At 65.9% G+C, this 13,208-nt stretch overlaps 1 protein-coding gene across 1 annotated transcript; it reads right to left on the bottom strand.

Annotated features, from left to right (window-relative positions):
• Positions 1–6,385: 6,385 nt before the first annotated feature.
• Positions 6,386–8,739, bottom strand: LOC142063226 (uncharacterized). Its single transcript, XM_075106675.1, has 4 exons — positions 8,722–8,739; positions 6,963–7,730; positions 6,772–6,841; positions 6,386–6,558 (listed from the first exon to the last, which is right to left on the bottom strand). The coding sequence occupies exons 1-4, from the start codon at positions 8,737–8,739 to the stop codon at positions 6,386–6,388; spliced, it is 1,029 nt and encodes a 342-aa protein (XP_074962776.1).
• Positions 8,740–13,208: the final 4,469 nt, after the last annotated feature.

Raw genomic sequence — 13,208 nt, 5'->3', positions numbered from 1 at the left:
GGGTGGGGGGTGCGTAGGCCAGGTTGGGCCCTGGCGGGGTGGTGGCGCTCGGCATTCGGAGCTTGGGTGGCGGCTGCTTAGTGGGGAGGTCCCTCAGGGGCTGCTCTTCTTCAGTGCCTTTCCTCCCGAGGGGAGAGCGAGAGCACAGGTAGGGGAGGGCGGGGGTGTCAGCGGGCTGACACGGAGAGCACCAGGCATCTCCCTGCCGTACACACGCGGTGCCGGCCATGCGCGCCTGCCTCACCTGGTGCCGAGATTCCCAAGCCAGGGGAAAAGCCGCTGCCTCTGCTCCGTCATCCGCTGCCGGGGCAAGGTGGGCTGTGCCAGCATCCGCCGGAGGGTTTTGAGGCAGTGCAGCAGCCGCTTCAACCTCACGCACTGCCGTGGAGACGAGGGCCTGCTGTTCCTCCGGCTGCTGCCCCAGTCCCTGGATGACAACCACCGCCCTGCCCACGACCTCCGTCACGGTGTGCTGGGCGGTGTCGTACAGAGCCGGCTCGCTGTCTGTGGGGCTGTGCGGGGCGGGTGCCTGGCTGTCCGCCTGTGCTGCTGTGGCCTGCTTGGCAAAGACAGGAGAAGCTGCTGCCTCTGCCTGCTCCTGTGCCGCGGGAGCGAGTGGCGAGTGGCGCCCCTCTGCTTTGGGAGCTGCGGAGAGGGCACAAGGTGCTGGCTCAGCACCTGTGGCACCTACCGGGGCAAGAGACGTGCTCTGCGGGTCGCCGGCTGCCTCTTGTGCTGCCTCTGTGCCCACGGTGCTGGGCGAGCGGGGCCGCTCCTGGGGACCAGGGTGGGGGCCTTGCAAGCACTCTGTTAGTGAGGGGTTGACCCAGGTGTGGGAGATGATGGTGTCCTCCCCTTGGGACAGCTCCTTGTCGCTGTCATCTTCCCACTCCTGCTCGTCGGCCAAGGCCCCTGCCGTGTCCTCTGGCACTTGCAGGACTGCCCCTCCTGCTGCCTCCACCCACTGCTTGCCAGGGGCATGGGCTTCCAGCTGCTCCTGCTTGCTTGTAGTGCCCTTCAGGAGCTTGACGCGTATCAGCCGTGGTTGGTGCGGTTTGTGAAATGCGTACTCTGTGTGGATCTGAAAGGAGCGAGGGGCATTTGTAAAGGTAGCCTGTCTCCTCCCAGCGACTGGCTGCTGGGGACTGGTGAGCAGCGGCTGCTGGGAGAGTGGTGCAGCGGCTGGCCCCAGGCCCAGGGAGGCTCAGCCCCCTGTCCTGTCCCATGCCATGCCGTGCCGTGCCTTCCTTGGCACTCACCTGCCTGCGTGAGACATGGAGCTGCCCCGACGGCATCAGGGAGAAACACTGCTCCTCGTACACCTGCAGCTGGAGCTCGCTCCCCTCCAGGCCGTCCTGCTGCCGCTGCATGACGGTTTTGCTGAGCTGGACCAGGCGGCTCCTCTCCAGCTCCTCCAGGGGCTCCATCTTGGTGGTCACGCTGGGCAGATGCTCCGCAAGAGCCTCGGGGTGCACCTGCAACGCCCTGCCATTGAGGTGGTAGCACCTGAAGCGCGCTGCCGCCGTTGCTGGGTCGTGCTCTGCCGCTCGTGGCCAGTGTCCTGGCCCTGAAGCACTGCCTGGCGATGGTGGTGCCAGCGCCCTGCCAGCAGCACTGGTGCCCGCAGGTTCATGGCGCTCAGGCGCGGGCTGATCTGCATGGGCGTTGCTGCCCACGGCCGCCCTGACCGCGCCTGTTCTCACTGGCCACACCAAGGCTCTGCTGCCGTGTGCCTGGTCGCACCAGGCCGCTGGCTGCTGGCTGGGTGGCTGGCTCCCCGTCAAATGCCGGCCCAGGACCTTGCCCACGAGGCACCGGGCTGTGTCCTTCACAGCCGCGGCATCGGCCGCAGGGCTGTGCGGGGCAGGCCTCCAGCTCTCCGCCCACGCGGCTGTGTGCCGGTCACGGCAGGCGCCGCGAGCGGACGGGACAAGCTGTCGGTGGCTGCTGGCTGCGGTGCCGATGGCCATTTCCCAGCCCCCGGCAGAAGATACGGAGGGGGCTGCCGGCAGAGGCGGCAGCTTGCGGCAGGTGCCGGCAGGTGCTGGTGGCAGAGCTGCGGGTGCGTGGCCGGGAGCCGCTGCCTGCCTGGGGGGACGCGACAAGGCTGGCAGAGGGACTGTCTCCTCCCACGTCACCCTGTTGCAGGGCAGCAGGCTGTCTGTCTGCAAGAGAAGGCAAGCAGAGAGGCCGTGTCACGGTGGCCCTTGTCCCCACACCCCGGCTGGAAGAGCTCCTGTGCCCGCGCTCCCCTGCCAGCCCCCAGGGCAGCGCTCAGACCCACAGGCGGCTGCTGCCCTGCTCCCAGAGCTGGCTGGGAAGAGGGCTGGGCCCTGAGCGGCCCACGGTGACTCCCGGGAGCACCCCTGGCATGCCCGGGCAGCATGGTGGGCACAGCACGGGGGGCTCAGCTGGCTCCTGGCCTGCCGGTCCCGTCCTGCACCTCCCGCCTGCCCGTCGGCAGCTCCTGGGACGGGGAAGACGCTCGGCCGCGTCTCTGTCGGGCTGCCTACCTGTGTGTGGTGGTTCCGGGTGGCCTGCGAGCTCTGTCGGCCGGGGCGCTGTGGCAGCCTGACCCCATGGAGGGACGAGGCCTGGCTCTGCCTGCTCTGGGGTGCTGCGTGCGGCTGGATGCGTCCCTCCTGTGGGCAGGAGAAGGAGGAGGAGGCGTAGGATGGAGGCGGCTGCCTTGGCACAGCGGCCCCCACAGTGCCGGCAAGCCCGGCACCAAGGCAGCTCCGTGCGGCCCCGTCCCACCAGCGGTCTCTCCCTCCTGCCCCATGTCCCTCACCTGGCTCCTCTTCCGCAGGCTCAGCAGCCCCTTGGCGGGCTGGGAGTGGGCGTTCGCCTCCTCATCGGTGGGTGTGTTCGGCATTGTCGCCGCTGACCTGCCACGGGCAGGCACCCAGGGAAGATGCTGCCTCCTGAGGGAGGTGCTCTCCTGGGAGTGGGTGTCCCAGGGCTCTCGCTCCTTATATACCCCCAGGGCCACCGCGGGGAACCCCTGTCACAATGGCCGGTGGGCACCACCAGGCCCCCGCATCACAAAGCCTTGGGGGTCCCTATGGAGACGCCCACGCCCATGCCCATGCCCACGCCCGGCTGCGACCGGCTGGAACTGGTTGGGACCGGCTGTGCCTGGCCCGGGACAGCCCCTGCTCTGCCCTCTGCGAGGCCGCGGCAGGCCCGACCCAACACATCCCACATAGCCCCGGTGGCGGCGGGCGCTGCAGAGCTCCGTCCTGCGTGCATTCAGCCGCTCTGGGTGCCACCGCCGCGGCCTTGTCCCCAGGCATTGCGGCCACACAGGGCCCCCAGGCCTGGGGGTGCTGCGGCGCCCGCGCGCGCAGAGGAACGCAGGGGAGCCCCGCAGGCCCTGTCACGCAGGGAAGCTCCAGTGCAGGCCTCAGTGCCGGCTCCGCTCCCTGTGCTCCTGCCTGCTCCGGGCTGGCCGCTCGCGGAAGGGGAAGCGTCCGAGCAGTTACCAACGGGCACGTTTTCAAGGAGCAGCCCTGTGTTTTTCTAAAGCTTCTGAGGGGTGGGAGCAGCGCAGTGCTCAGGTCCTGATGTGATCTCTCTCTCCGAGGGAGAGCGCCCTCCCCGCCAGCGCCTCTGCTCTCTCGCCCGCCATCCCCGCTGGGCTCTCGTGTCCCGGTCGCAAAGGGGTGGTGTTTCCCTTTTGGCTGCGGTGCGTTCCTCACGGAGGAGAGCGGAAGAGGCAGGTGTAGGCCTGTACACCTTGGGCACCTTCCCGAGGGGCTCCTGCTGGGCCGTTGCCCCGGGCGGCCTTGCGTGCGTGGCCCAGCATGGGCAGGGGCTGGCACCTGCTGCTGCTCCCCGCCGAGAGGGAGAGCTCTGCCCCTGTCCGGGTGTCACGCGGTGAGGCGGCTGCTTGTCCCTTGCTGCAGGGCCACAAGGCTTGGGCCTCCCTGCCCCGTGGAAAGGGCACCCATCTGAGCACTGGTGAAGAGAGAGACGAGAGAGCGGTGGCCAAGCAGAGCAGCGGGTGAACTCCAGCTGGGGCCGGCAGCGGTCCTTTCAGTGTATTAATTAAACTGTTTACCAAATGACTGTGCGACTGGCTGGGGAGCATCCCGGGGCTGGGGGGAGCCGTGCTGTGCCAGCGCAAAGCCGCGCTCTGCTCTGCGGCAGGGCGTGCTGATGTGGGGAGATTTGTGGCGATGGGAGCAACTGTGGCAGAGCCATCTTCCAGAGGACAACGGGGCAGGCAGTGGACGTTGTCTGCCTAGACTTCTCCAAGGCCTTTGATAGGGTCCCCCACAGTCTCCTCCTGGAGAAATTGATGTGTTATGGCCTAGACAAGCGGCCTGTGCAGTGGGTGGGGAACTGGCTGACAGGCCGCACCCAAAGGGGGGGTGTGGTAAATAGCTCTTTCTCAAACTGGCAACCTGGCACCAGTGGAGTCCCCCAGGGATCGATATTGGGCCCAATGTTATTCAACATCTTTATAAGTGATCTGGATACCGGCATCAAGCGTAGCCTGATGAAGTTTGCTGATGACACCAAGTTGAGCGGGGAAGTAGGCACTGCAGAAGGGAGAGCTGCTCTGCAGGGGGATCTGGGTAGGCTGGAGGAGCGGGCCAGCAAGAACCTTATGAAGGTCAGCAAGGACAAGTGTAAGATCATGCAGCTGGGAAAACATCATCCAGGAGTGCAGCACAGACTGGGATCCACCTGGCTGGAGAGAGCAGCTCTGTGGGAAGGGACCTGGGGGTCCTGGTGGGCAGGAAGCTCAACATGAGCGAACAGTGTGCTGCTGCGGCCAAGAAGGCCAACAGGATGCTGGCTTGCGTCAAAAAGGGCATTGCCAGCAGAGATTAAGAAGTCATCATCCAGCTCTACTCAGCACTTGTCAGGCCACCCCTGGAGTACTGTGTCCAGTTCTGGTCCCTGCTACACAAAAAGGATGTGGACAGGCTGGAAGGGGCCTAGAGAAGGGCCACCAGGATGATCAGAGGACAGGGAAGCTGCCATACGAGGATAGGCTGGGAGAGCTGGGTTTGTTCAGCCTTGAGAGAAGGAGGCTCAGAGGGGATCTCCTCAGCATGTACCGGTACTTAAAGGGTAGCTACAAAGAAGATGGAGACTCCCTTTTTACACGGAGTCCCACGGAGAGGGCAAGGGGGAATGGACACAAGTTGCTCTTGGGGAGATTCCGATTGGACATCAGCGGAGAATTTTTCCCATTGAGGACAGTCAGCCGTTGGAATAATCTCCCCAGGGAAGGGGTTGACTCGGCCACGTTGGACACCTTTAAGAGTGTTCTGGACAGGGTGCTGGGCCATCTTGTCTAGGCTGTGCACTTCCCAGAAAGGTTGGACTAGGTGATCCCTGAGGTCCCTTCCAACCTGGGCTTTGAGATTCTAAGACTCTGTGACAAGGAGGAGCGGTGGGAGAACCTCCAGGCTGCTCTGAAGTGTCCCGGGAAGGTGATGTCACAAACCCTGCTGGACGTCATTCCCAGGGCCGTGCCAGAGGAGCAGAGGTGTGGGAAGAGCCAGGTGGGCTCTCCCCAGGGCCAAGGGTGCCAGGCAGGCTGGAGGCCCTCTGGGATTGCCCCTGGCCGTGGGACTGAGCAGAGAGGGGAGGCTCTGTGACCAGTGCCCGGGGTGGGGGGTGCGTTGGCCGGTCCGGTTGGGCTCTGAGGGCAGTGGTGCTCATCATCGCGAGCCTGGCTGGGGGCTGCTTAGTGGGGAGGTCCCTCCCGGGCGGCCCTTCTTCAGCACCTTTCCTGCAGAGGTGGAGCGTGGGAGAGATCACGCCGACAGGCAGGACAGGGCAGGTGCCCACGCTGTGGGTGGCAGTGGGAGTCTTGGAGGCTGGGCAGTTTTTGGGAGGGAGTGTTCAGGGCAGAGGAACGGGCTGCCGGGGACCCCATGGAGTCCAGCAAAGGCAAGCGCCAAGTGGCGGCCCAGGGATGGGCTGATGCCCCGCAGGAGGTAGGGCCGGGGCCGGGTGGTTGGAGAGCAGCCGTGGCTGTGGGAAAGGCCCTGGAGGCCAAGGTGGGCAGGGGTGGGCAGCGAGGCCAGCAGAGACCCCAGCTGGATGGGAGCTGGAGCGCCGGAGGCAGGGTCAGAGGCCAAGGGCACGGGCTCTGCTCGCCTGGAGCAGAGGGAGCAGAGGGGCCCTCGAGCTCTGCCTGCCGGCATGGGCCATGCCTGCACCCGTCTTTCTCCCGAGATGCAGCAGGCAGAGATGAGCACTGGGGGGAAACGGTCATCATTTATTGGCCTAGGAAAGCATCCATGGCTGAGTAGAGGCTGGCAGCAAGATGTCCTCATGGCAGCCGAATGCCGGGGGCGCCGTCCATGCACCCATCCCTTGCGTGCCTCCCCGTGCCGCTCCCTGTGGATGCCACACAGGCTCAGGGCCAGCTGCCGTGTCGCGGGACCCGCCTGGCGCTGGCATCGTGGTGGTGCTGCTCTTCCTGTGCCACAATGCAGGTAAAGCGGAAAGCCGAGCACAGAGCCCTGAGCGCCCTCCTCAAGAGGGAGGGCCGTCGCCGTGAAGCCAGTGCTTGTGGGAGGGCAGCGATGCCTGTGGGGAGAGGAGAGCTGTAGGTGAGGGTCTGGCTGGGCGCCAGGCAAGCTCCTGCCTGTCCCCACCACCAAAGGCTTTCCCCAGGGAGGGGTGGCTGGGGCAGGGCCAGCTGACGCGCGCACAGTGCTGCCAGCCTGGCCTGGGTGCCGCTCGCCGGGACGGCTGGTCCAGGCCTGCCCTGGTCAGGGCATTGCTTGACTCGGGATGTACCTGCGTCATCCTCGGGCATGTCCCTGGAGGCGGAGGAGGGCTGTGTGTTGCCCCTGTGCTCGGAGGCCACCTGCACGGGGAGAGCAAGAGCATATGTAGGGGAGGGTGGGGATGCCAGCGGGCTGACACGGAGAGCACCAGGCATCTCCCTGCCGTACACACGCGGTGTCGGCCATGCGCGCCTGCCTCACCTGGTGCCCAGAGTCCGAAGCCAAGGGAGAAGCTGCTGCCTCTGCTCCGTCATCCGCTGCCGGGGCAAGGTGAGCTGTGCCAGCATCCGCCGGAGGGTTTTGAGGCAGTGCAGCAGCCGCTTCAACCTCACCCACTGCCGCGGAGACAATGTCTGTGCCGGCGTCTTCTTGATAGACTCCAGACATGGGAGAAGCCATGTTTTCTCCATCGTGGTGTGCCATGTCCACGCTTTGTGCCAGGGCCTGCTGTTCCTCCGGCTGCTGCCCCAGTCCCTGGATGACAACCACCGCCCTGCCCACGACCTCCGTCACGGTGTGCTGGGCGGTGTCGTACAGAGCCGGCTCGCTGTCTGTGGGGCTGTGCGGGGCAGGTGCCTGGCTGTCCGCCTGTGCTGCTGTGGCCTGCTTGGCAAAGACAGGAGAAGCTGCTGCCTCTGCCTGCTCCTGTGCCGCGGGAGCGAGTGGCGAGCGGCGCCCCTCTGCTTTGGGAGCTGCGGAGAGGGCACAAGGTGCCGGCTCAGCACCTGTGGCACCTACCGGGGCAAGAGACGTGCTCTGCGGGTCGCTGGCTGCCTCTTGTGCTGCCTCTGTGCTCACGGTGCTGGGTGAGCTGGGCCGCTCCTGGGGACCAGGGTGGGGGCCCTGCAAGCACTCTGTTAGTGAGGGGTTGACCCAGGTGTGGGAGATGATGGTGTCCTCCCCTTGGGACAGCTCCTTGCCGCTGTCGCCTTCCCACTCCTGCTCCTCGGCCAAGGCCCCTGCCTCCTCCTTCAAATACATTAAAAAGAAAAGGAGGGCGAATGAGAATCTGCCTCTTTACTGGCTGTGGGGGGAAATGTAGTGAGAACGGGTGAGGAAAGGACTGAGGTTCTAATGCCTTCTTTGCCTCAGCCTTTAAGAGGAAGACCAGTTGTGTCCGGGGTACCGGGAAGCAGTGCTGAGCTGGCAGACAGGGTCGGGGATGGAACAAAGACCCCCAAACACAGGGGGAAATGGTGAGCGCCCTGCCACACCCCTTTGACTCACACACAAGTCTATGGGGTGGATGGGATCCACGCAAGGGTGCTGAGAGAGCGGCAGAAGTGCTCAGCAAGCCACTTTCCATCATTTATGAGCAGCCCTGTCTCTCTGGGGAGGTCCCCGTTGACTGGAGGTGAGCAAGCATGGTTTGGGCTGGCCCTCGAGCCATTGTCTCTCTGAGCCCCTGCGTGGGGCTGCGGAGGAGCTTTAGCCCATCGCCCGAGAGTTACCAAAGAGGGTGTCTTGAGGGAGAAGCTCTGGTTGGGGCAGTACCAGCAGAGCGTCCAAGATTGCTGGTAACGCTGGTCTGAACCAGGGCAGAAAAAGAGGCTTCTTGTCGTGGGAAGGCCAGCAAAGTCCCCGGGAGCCACTGCCTTGGAAGCCCGACGCGCGGCAGCGCCATCAAGAGCTAGGGGGCTCCCCCCAGCCATTCTCCCCGCTGTCTGTCTCTCTCGGTGCCAGGAGTTAGTTGTGTGGGTGCCAAATGTGGGGTGTCTTCTCCCTTGTGGCTGCGTGCCCAGTGGCCAGGGGTGGGGGGTGCGTAGGCCAGGTTGGGCCCTGGTGGGGTGGTGGCGCTCGGCATTCGGAGCTTGGGTGGCGGCTGCTTAGTGGGGAGGTCCCTCAGGGGCTGCTCTTCTTCAGTGCCTTTCCTCCCGAGGGGAGAGCGAGAGCACAGGTAGGGGAGGGCGGGGGTGTCAGCGGGCTGACACGGAGAGCACCAGGCATCTCCCTGCCGTACACACGCGGTGTCGGCCATGCGCGCCTGCCTCACCTGGTGCCGAGATTCCCAAGCCAGGGGAAAAGCCGCTGCCTCTGCTCCGTCATCCGCTGCCGGGGCAAGGTGGGCTGTGCCAGCATCCACCGGAGGGTTTTGAGGCAGTGCAGCAGCCGCTTCAACCTCACCCACTGCCGTGGAGACGAGGGCCTGCTGTTCCTCCGGCTGCTGCCCCAGTCCCTGGATGACAACTACCGCCCTGCCCACGACCTCCGTCACGGTGTGCTGGGCGGTGTCGTACAGAGCCGGCTCGCTGTCTGTGGGGCTGTGCGGGGCGGGTGCCTGGCTGTCCGCCTGTGCTGCTGTGGCCTGCTTGGCAAAGACAGGAGAAGCTGCTGCCTCTGCCTGCTCCTGTGCCGCGGGAGCGAGTGGCGAGTGGCGCCCCTCTGCTTTGGGAGCTGCGGAGAGGGCACAAGGTGCCGGCTCAGCACCTGTGGCACCTACCGGGGCAAGAGATGTGCTCTGCGGGTCGCCGGCTGCCTCTTGTGCTGCCTCTGTGCTTACGGTGCTGGGTGAGCTGGGCCGCTCCTGGGGACCAGGGTGGGGGCCCTGCAAGCACTCTGTTAGTGAGGGGTTGACCCAGGTGTGGGAGATGATGGTGTCCTCCCCTTGGGACAGCTCCTTGTCGCTGTCATCTTCCCACTCCTGCTCGTCGGCCAAGGCCCCTGCCGTGTCCTCTGGCACTTGCAGGACTGCCCCTCCTGCTGCCTCCACCCACTGCTTGCCAGGGGCATGGGCTTCCAGCTGCTCCTGCTTGCTTGTAGTGCCCTTCAGGAGCTTGACGCGTATCAGCCGTGGTTGGTGCGGTTTGTGAAATGCGTACTCTGTGTGGATCTGAAAGGAGCGAGGGGCATTTGTAAAGGTAGCCTGTCTCCTCCCAGCGACTGGCTGCTGGGGACTGGTGAGCAGCGGCTGCTGGGAGAGTGGTGCAGCGGCTGGCCCCAGGCCCAGGGAGGCTCAGCCCCCTGTCCTGTCCCATGCCATGCCGTGCCGTGCCTTCCTTGGCACTCACCTGCCTGCGTGAGACATGGAGCTGCCCCGACGGCATCAGGGAGAAACACTGCTCCTCGTACTCCTGCAGCTGGAGCTCGCTCCCCTCCAGGCCGTCCTGCTGCCGCTGCATGACGGTTTTGCTGAGCTGGACCAGGCGGCTCCTCTCCAGCTCCTCCAGGGGCTCCATCTTGGTGGTCACGCTGGGCAGATGCTCCGCAAGAGCCTCGGGGTGCACCTGCAACGCCCTGCCATTGAGGTGGTAGCACCTGAAGCGCGCTGCCGCCGTTGCTGGGTCGTGCTCTGCCGCTCGTGGCCGGTGTCCTGGCCCTGAAGCACTGCCTGGCGATGGTGGTGCCAGCGCCCTGCCAGCAGCACTGGTGCCCGCAGGTTCATGGCGCTCAGGCGCGGGCTGATCTGCATGGGCGTTGCTGCCCACGGCCGCCCTGACCGCGCCTGTTCTCACTGGCCACACCAAGGCTCTGCTGCCGTGTGCCTGGTCGCACCAGGCCGCTGGCTGCTGGCTGGGTGGCTGGCTCCCCGTCAAATGCCGGCCCAGGACCTTGCCCACGAGGCACCGGGCTGTGTCCTTCACAGCCGCGGCATCGGCCGCAGGGCTGTGCGGGGCAGGCCTCCAGCTCTCCGCCCACGCGGCTGTGTGCCGGTCACGGCAGGCGCCGCGAGCGGACGGGACAAGCTGTCGGTGGCTGCTGGCTGCGGTGCCGATGGCCATTTCCCAGCCCCCGGCAGAAGATACGGAGGGGGCTGCCGGCAGAGGCGGCAGCTTGCGGCAGGTGCCGGCAGGTGCTGGTGGCAGAGCTGCGGGTGCGTGGCCGGGAGCCGCTGCCTGCCTGGGGGGACGCGACAAGGCTGGCAGAGGGACTGTCTCCTCCCACGTCACCCTGTTGCAGGGCAGCAGGCTGTCTGTCTGCAAGAGAAGGCAAGCAGAGAGGCCGTGTCACGGTGGCCCTTGTCCCCACACCCCGGCTGGAAGAGCTCCTGTGCCCGCGCTCCCCTGCCAGCCCCCAGGGCAGCGCTCAGACCCACAGGCGGCTGCTGCCCTGCTCCCAGAGCTGGCTGGGAAGAGGGCTGGGCCCTGAGCGGCCCACGGTGACTCCCGGGAGCACCCCTGGCATGCCCGGGCAGCATGGTGGGCACAGCACGGGGGGCTCAGCTGGCTCCTGGCCTGCCGGTCCCGTCCTGCACCTCCCGCCTGCCCGTCGGCAGCTCCTGGGATGGGGAAGACGCTCGGCCGCGTCTCTGTCGGGCTGCCTACCTGTGTGTGGTGGTTCCGGGTGGCCTGCGAGCTCTGTCGGCCGGGGCGCTGTGGCAGCCTGACCCCATGGAGGGACGAGGCCTGGCTCTGCCTGCTCTGGGGTGCTGCGTGCGGCTGGATGCGTCCCTCCTGTGGGCAGGAGAAGGAGGAGGAGGCGTAGGATGGAGGCGGCTGCCTTGGCACAGCGGCCCCCACAGTGCCGGCAAGCCCGGCACCAAGGCAGCTCCGTGCGGCCCCGTCCCACCAGCGGTCTCTCCCTCCTGCCCCATGTCCCTCACCTGGCTCCTCTTCCGCAGGCTCAGCAGCCCCTTGGCGGGCTGGGAGTGGGCGTTCGCCTCCTCATCGGTGGGTGTGTTCGGCATTGTCGCCGCTGACCTGCCACGGGCAGGCACCCAGGGAAGATGCTGCCTCCTGAGGGAGGTGCTCTCCTGGGAGTGGGTGTCCCAGGGCTCTCGCTCCTTATATACCCCCAGGGCCACCGCGGGGAACCCCTGTCACAATGGCCGGTGGGCACCACCAGGCCCCCGCATCACAAAGCCTTGGGGGTCCCTATGGAGACGCCCACGCCCATGCCCACGCCCGGCTGCGACCGGCTGGAACTGGTTGGGACCGGCTGTGCCTGGCCCGGGACAGCCCCTGCTCTGCCCTCTGCGAGGCCGCGGCAGGCCCGACCCAACACTTCCCACATAGCCCCGGTGGCGGCGGGCGCTGCAGAGCTCCGTCCTGCGTGCATTCAGCCGCTCCGGGTGCCACCGCCGCGGCCTTGTCCCCAGGCATTGCGGCCACACAGGGCCCCCAGGCCTGGGGGTGCTGCGGCGCCCGCGCGCGCAGAGGAACGCAGGGGAGCCCCGCAGGCCCTGTCACGCAGGGAAGCTCCAGTGCAGGCCTCAGTGCCGGCTCCGCTCCCTGTGCTCCTGCCTGCTCCGGGCTGGCCGCTCGCGGAAGGGGAAGCATCCGAGCAGTTACCAACGGGCACGTTTTCAAGGAGCAGCCCTGTGTTTTTCTAAAGCTTCTGAGGGGTGGGAGCAGCGCAGTGCTCAGGTCCTGATGTGATCTCTCTCTCCGAGGGAGAGCGCCCTCCCCGCCAGCGCCTCTGCTCTCTCGCCCGCCATCCCCGCTGGGCTCTCGTGTCCCGGTCGCAAAGGGGTGGTGTTTCCCTTTTGGCTGCGGTGCGTTCCTCACGGAGGAGAGCGGAAGAGGCAGGTGTAGGCCTGTACACCTTGGGCACCTTCCCGAGGGGCTCCTGCTGGGCCGTTGCCCCGGGCGGCCTTGCGTGCGTGGCCCAGCATGGGCAGGGGCTGGCACCTGCTGCTGCTCCCCGCCGAGAGGGAGAGCTCTGCCCCTGTCCGGGTGTCACGCGGTGAGGCGGCTGCTTGTCCCTTGCTGCAGGGCCACAAGGCTTGGGCCTCCCTGCCCCGTGGAAAGGGCACCCATCTGAGCACTGGTGAAGAGAGAGACGAGAGAGCGGTGGCCAAGCAGAGCAGCGGGTGAACTCCAGCTGGGGCCGGCAGCGGTCCTTTCAGTGTATTAATTAAACTGTTTACCAAATGACTGTGCGACTGGCTGGGGAGCATCCCGGGGCTGGGGGGAGCCGTGCTGTGCCAGCGCAAAGCCGCGCTCTGCTCTGCGGCAGGGCGTGCTGATGTGGGGAGATTTGTGGCGATGGGAGCAACTGTGGCAGAGCCATCTTCCAGAGGACAACGGGGCAGGCAGTGGACGTTGTCTGCCTAGACTTCTCCAAGGCCTTTGATAGGGTCCCCCACAGTCTCCTCCTGGAGAAATTGATGTGTTATGGCCTAGACAAGCGGCCTGTGCAGTGGGTGGGGAACTGGCTGACAGGCCGCACCCAAAGGGGGGGTGTGGTAAATAGCTCTTTCTCAAACTGGCAACCTGGCACCAGTGGAGTCCCCCAGGGATCGATATTGGGCCCAATGTTATTCAACATCTTTATAAGTGATCTGGATACCGGCATCAAGCGTAGCCTGATGAAGTTTGCTGATGACACCAAGTTGAGCGGGGAAGTAGGCACTGCAGAAGGGAGAGCTGCTCTGCAGGGGGATCTGGGTAGGCTGGAGGAGCGGGCCAGCAAGAACCTTATGAAGGTCAGCAAGGACAAGTGTAAGATCATGCAGCTGGGAAAACATCATCCAGGAGTGCAGCACAGACTGGGATCCACCTGGCTGGA

Source organism: Phalacrocorax aristotelis, chromosome 11 (assembly GCF_949628215.1).
Source record: "Phalacrocorax aristotelis chromosome 11, bGulAri2.1, whole genome shotgun sequence".
In the NCBI taxonomy this organism is placed as follows: domain Eukaryota; kingdom Metazoa; phylum Chordata; class Aves; order Suliformes; family Phalacrocoracidae; genus Phalacrocorax; species Phalacrocorax aristotelis.
The sequence above is the reverse complement of the archived record's forward strand: the minus strand, read 5'-3'. Positions and strand labels throughout refer to the sequence as shown.

Bases quoted from the DNA above. Each gene is read 5' to 3' on its own strand.
- LOC142063226 (XM_075106675.1), bottom strand. The intron at 6,842-6,962 runs GTGAGGCAGGCG...CTCCCCGTGCAG, and splicing joins CTTCGGACTCTGGGCACCAG to GTGGCCTCCGAGCACAGGGG. The intron at 6,559-6,771 runs GTACATCCCGAG...CTCTCCCCACAG, and splicing joins CATGCCCGAGGATGACGCAG to GCATCGCTGCCCTCCCACAA.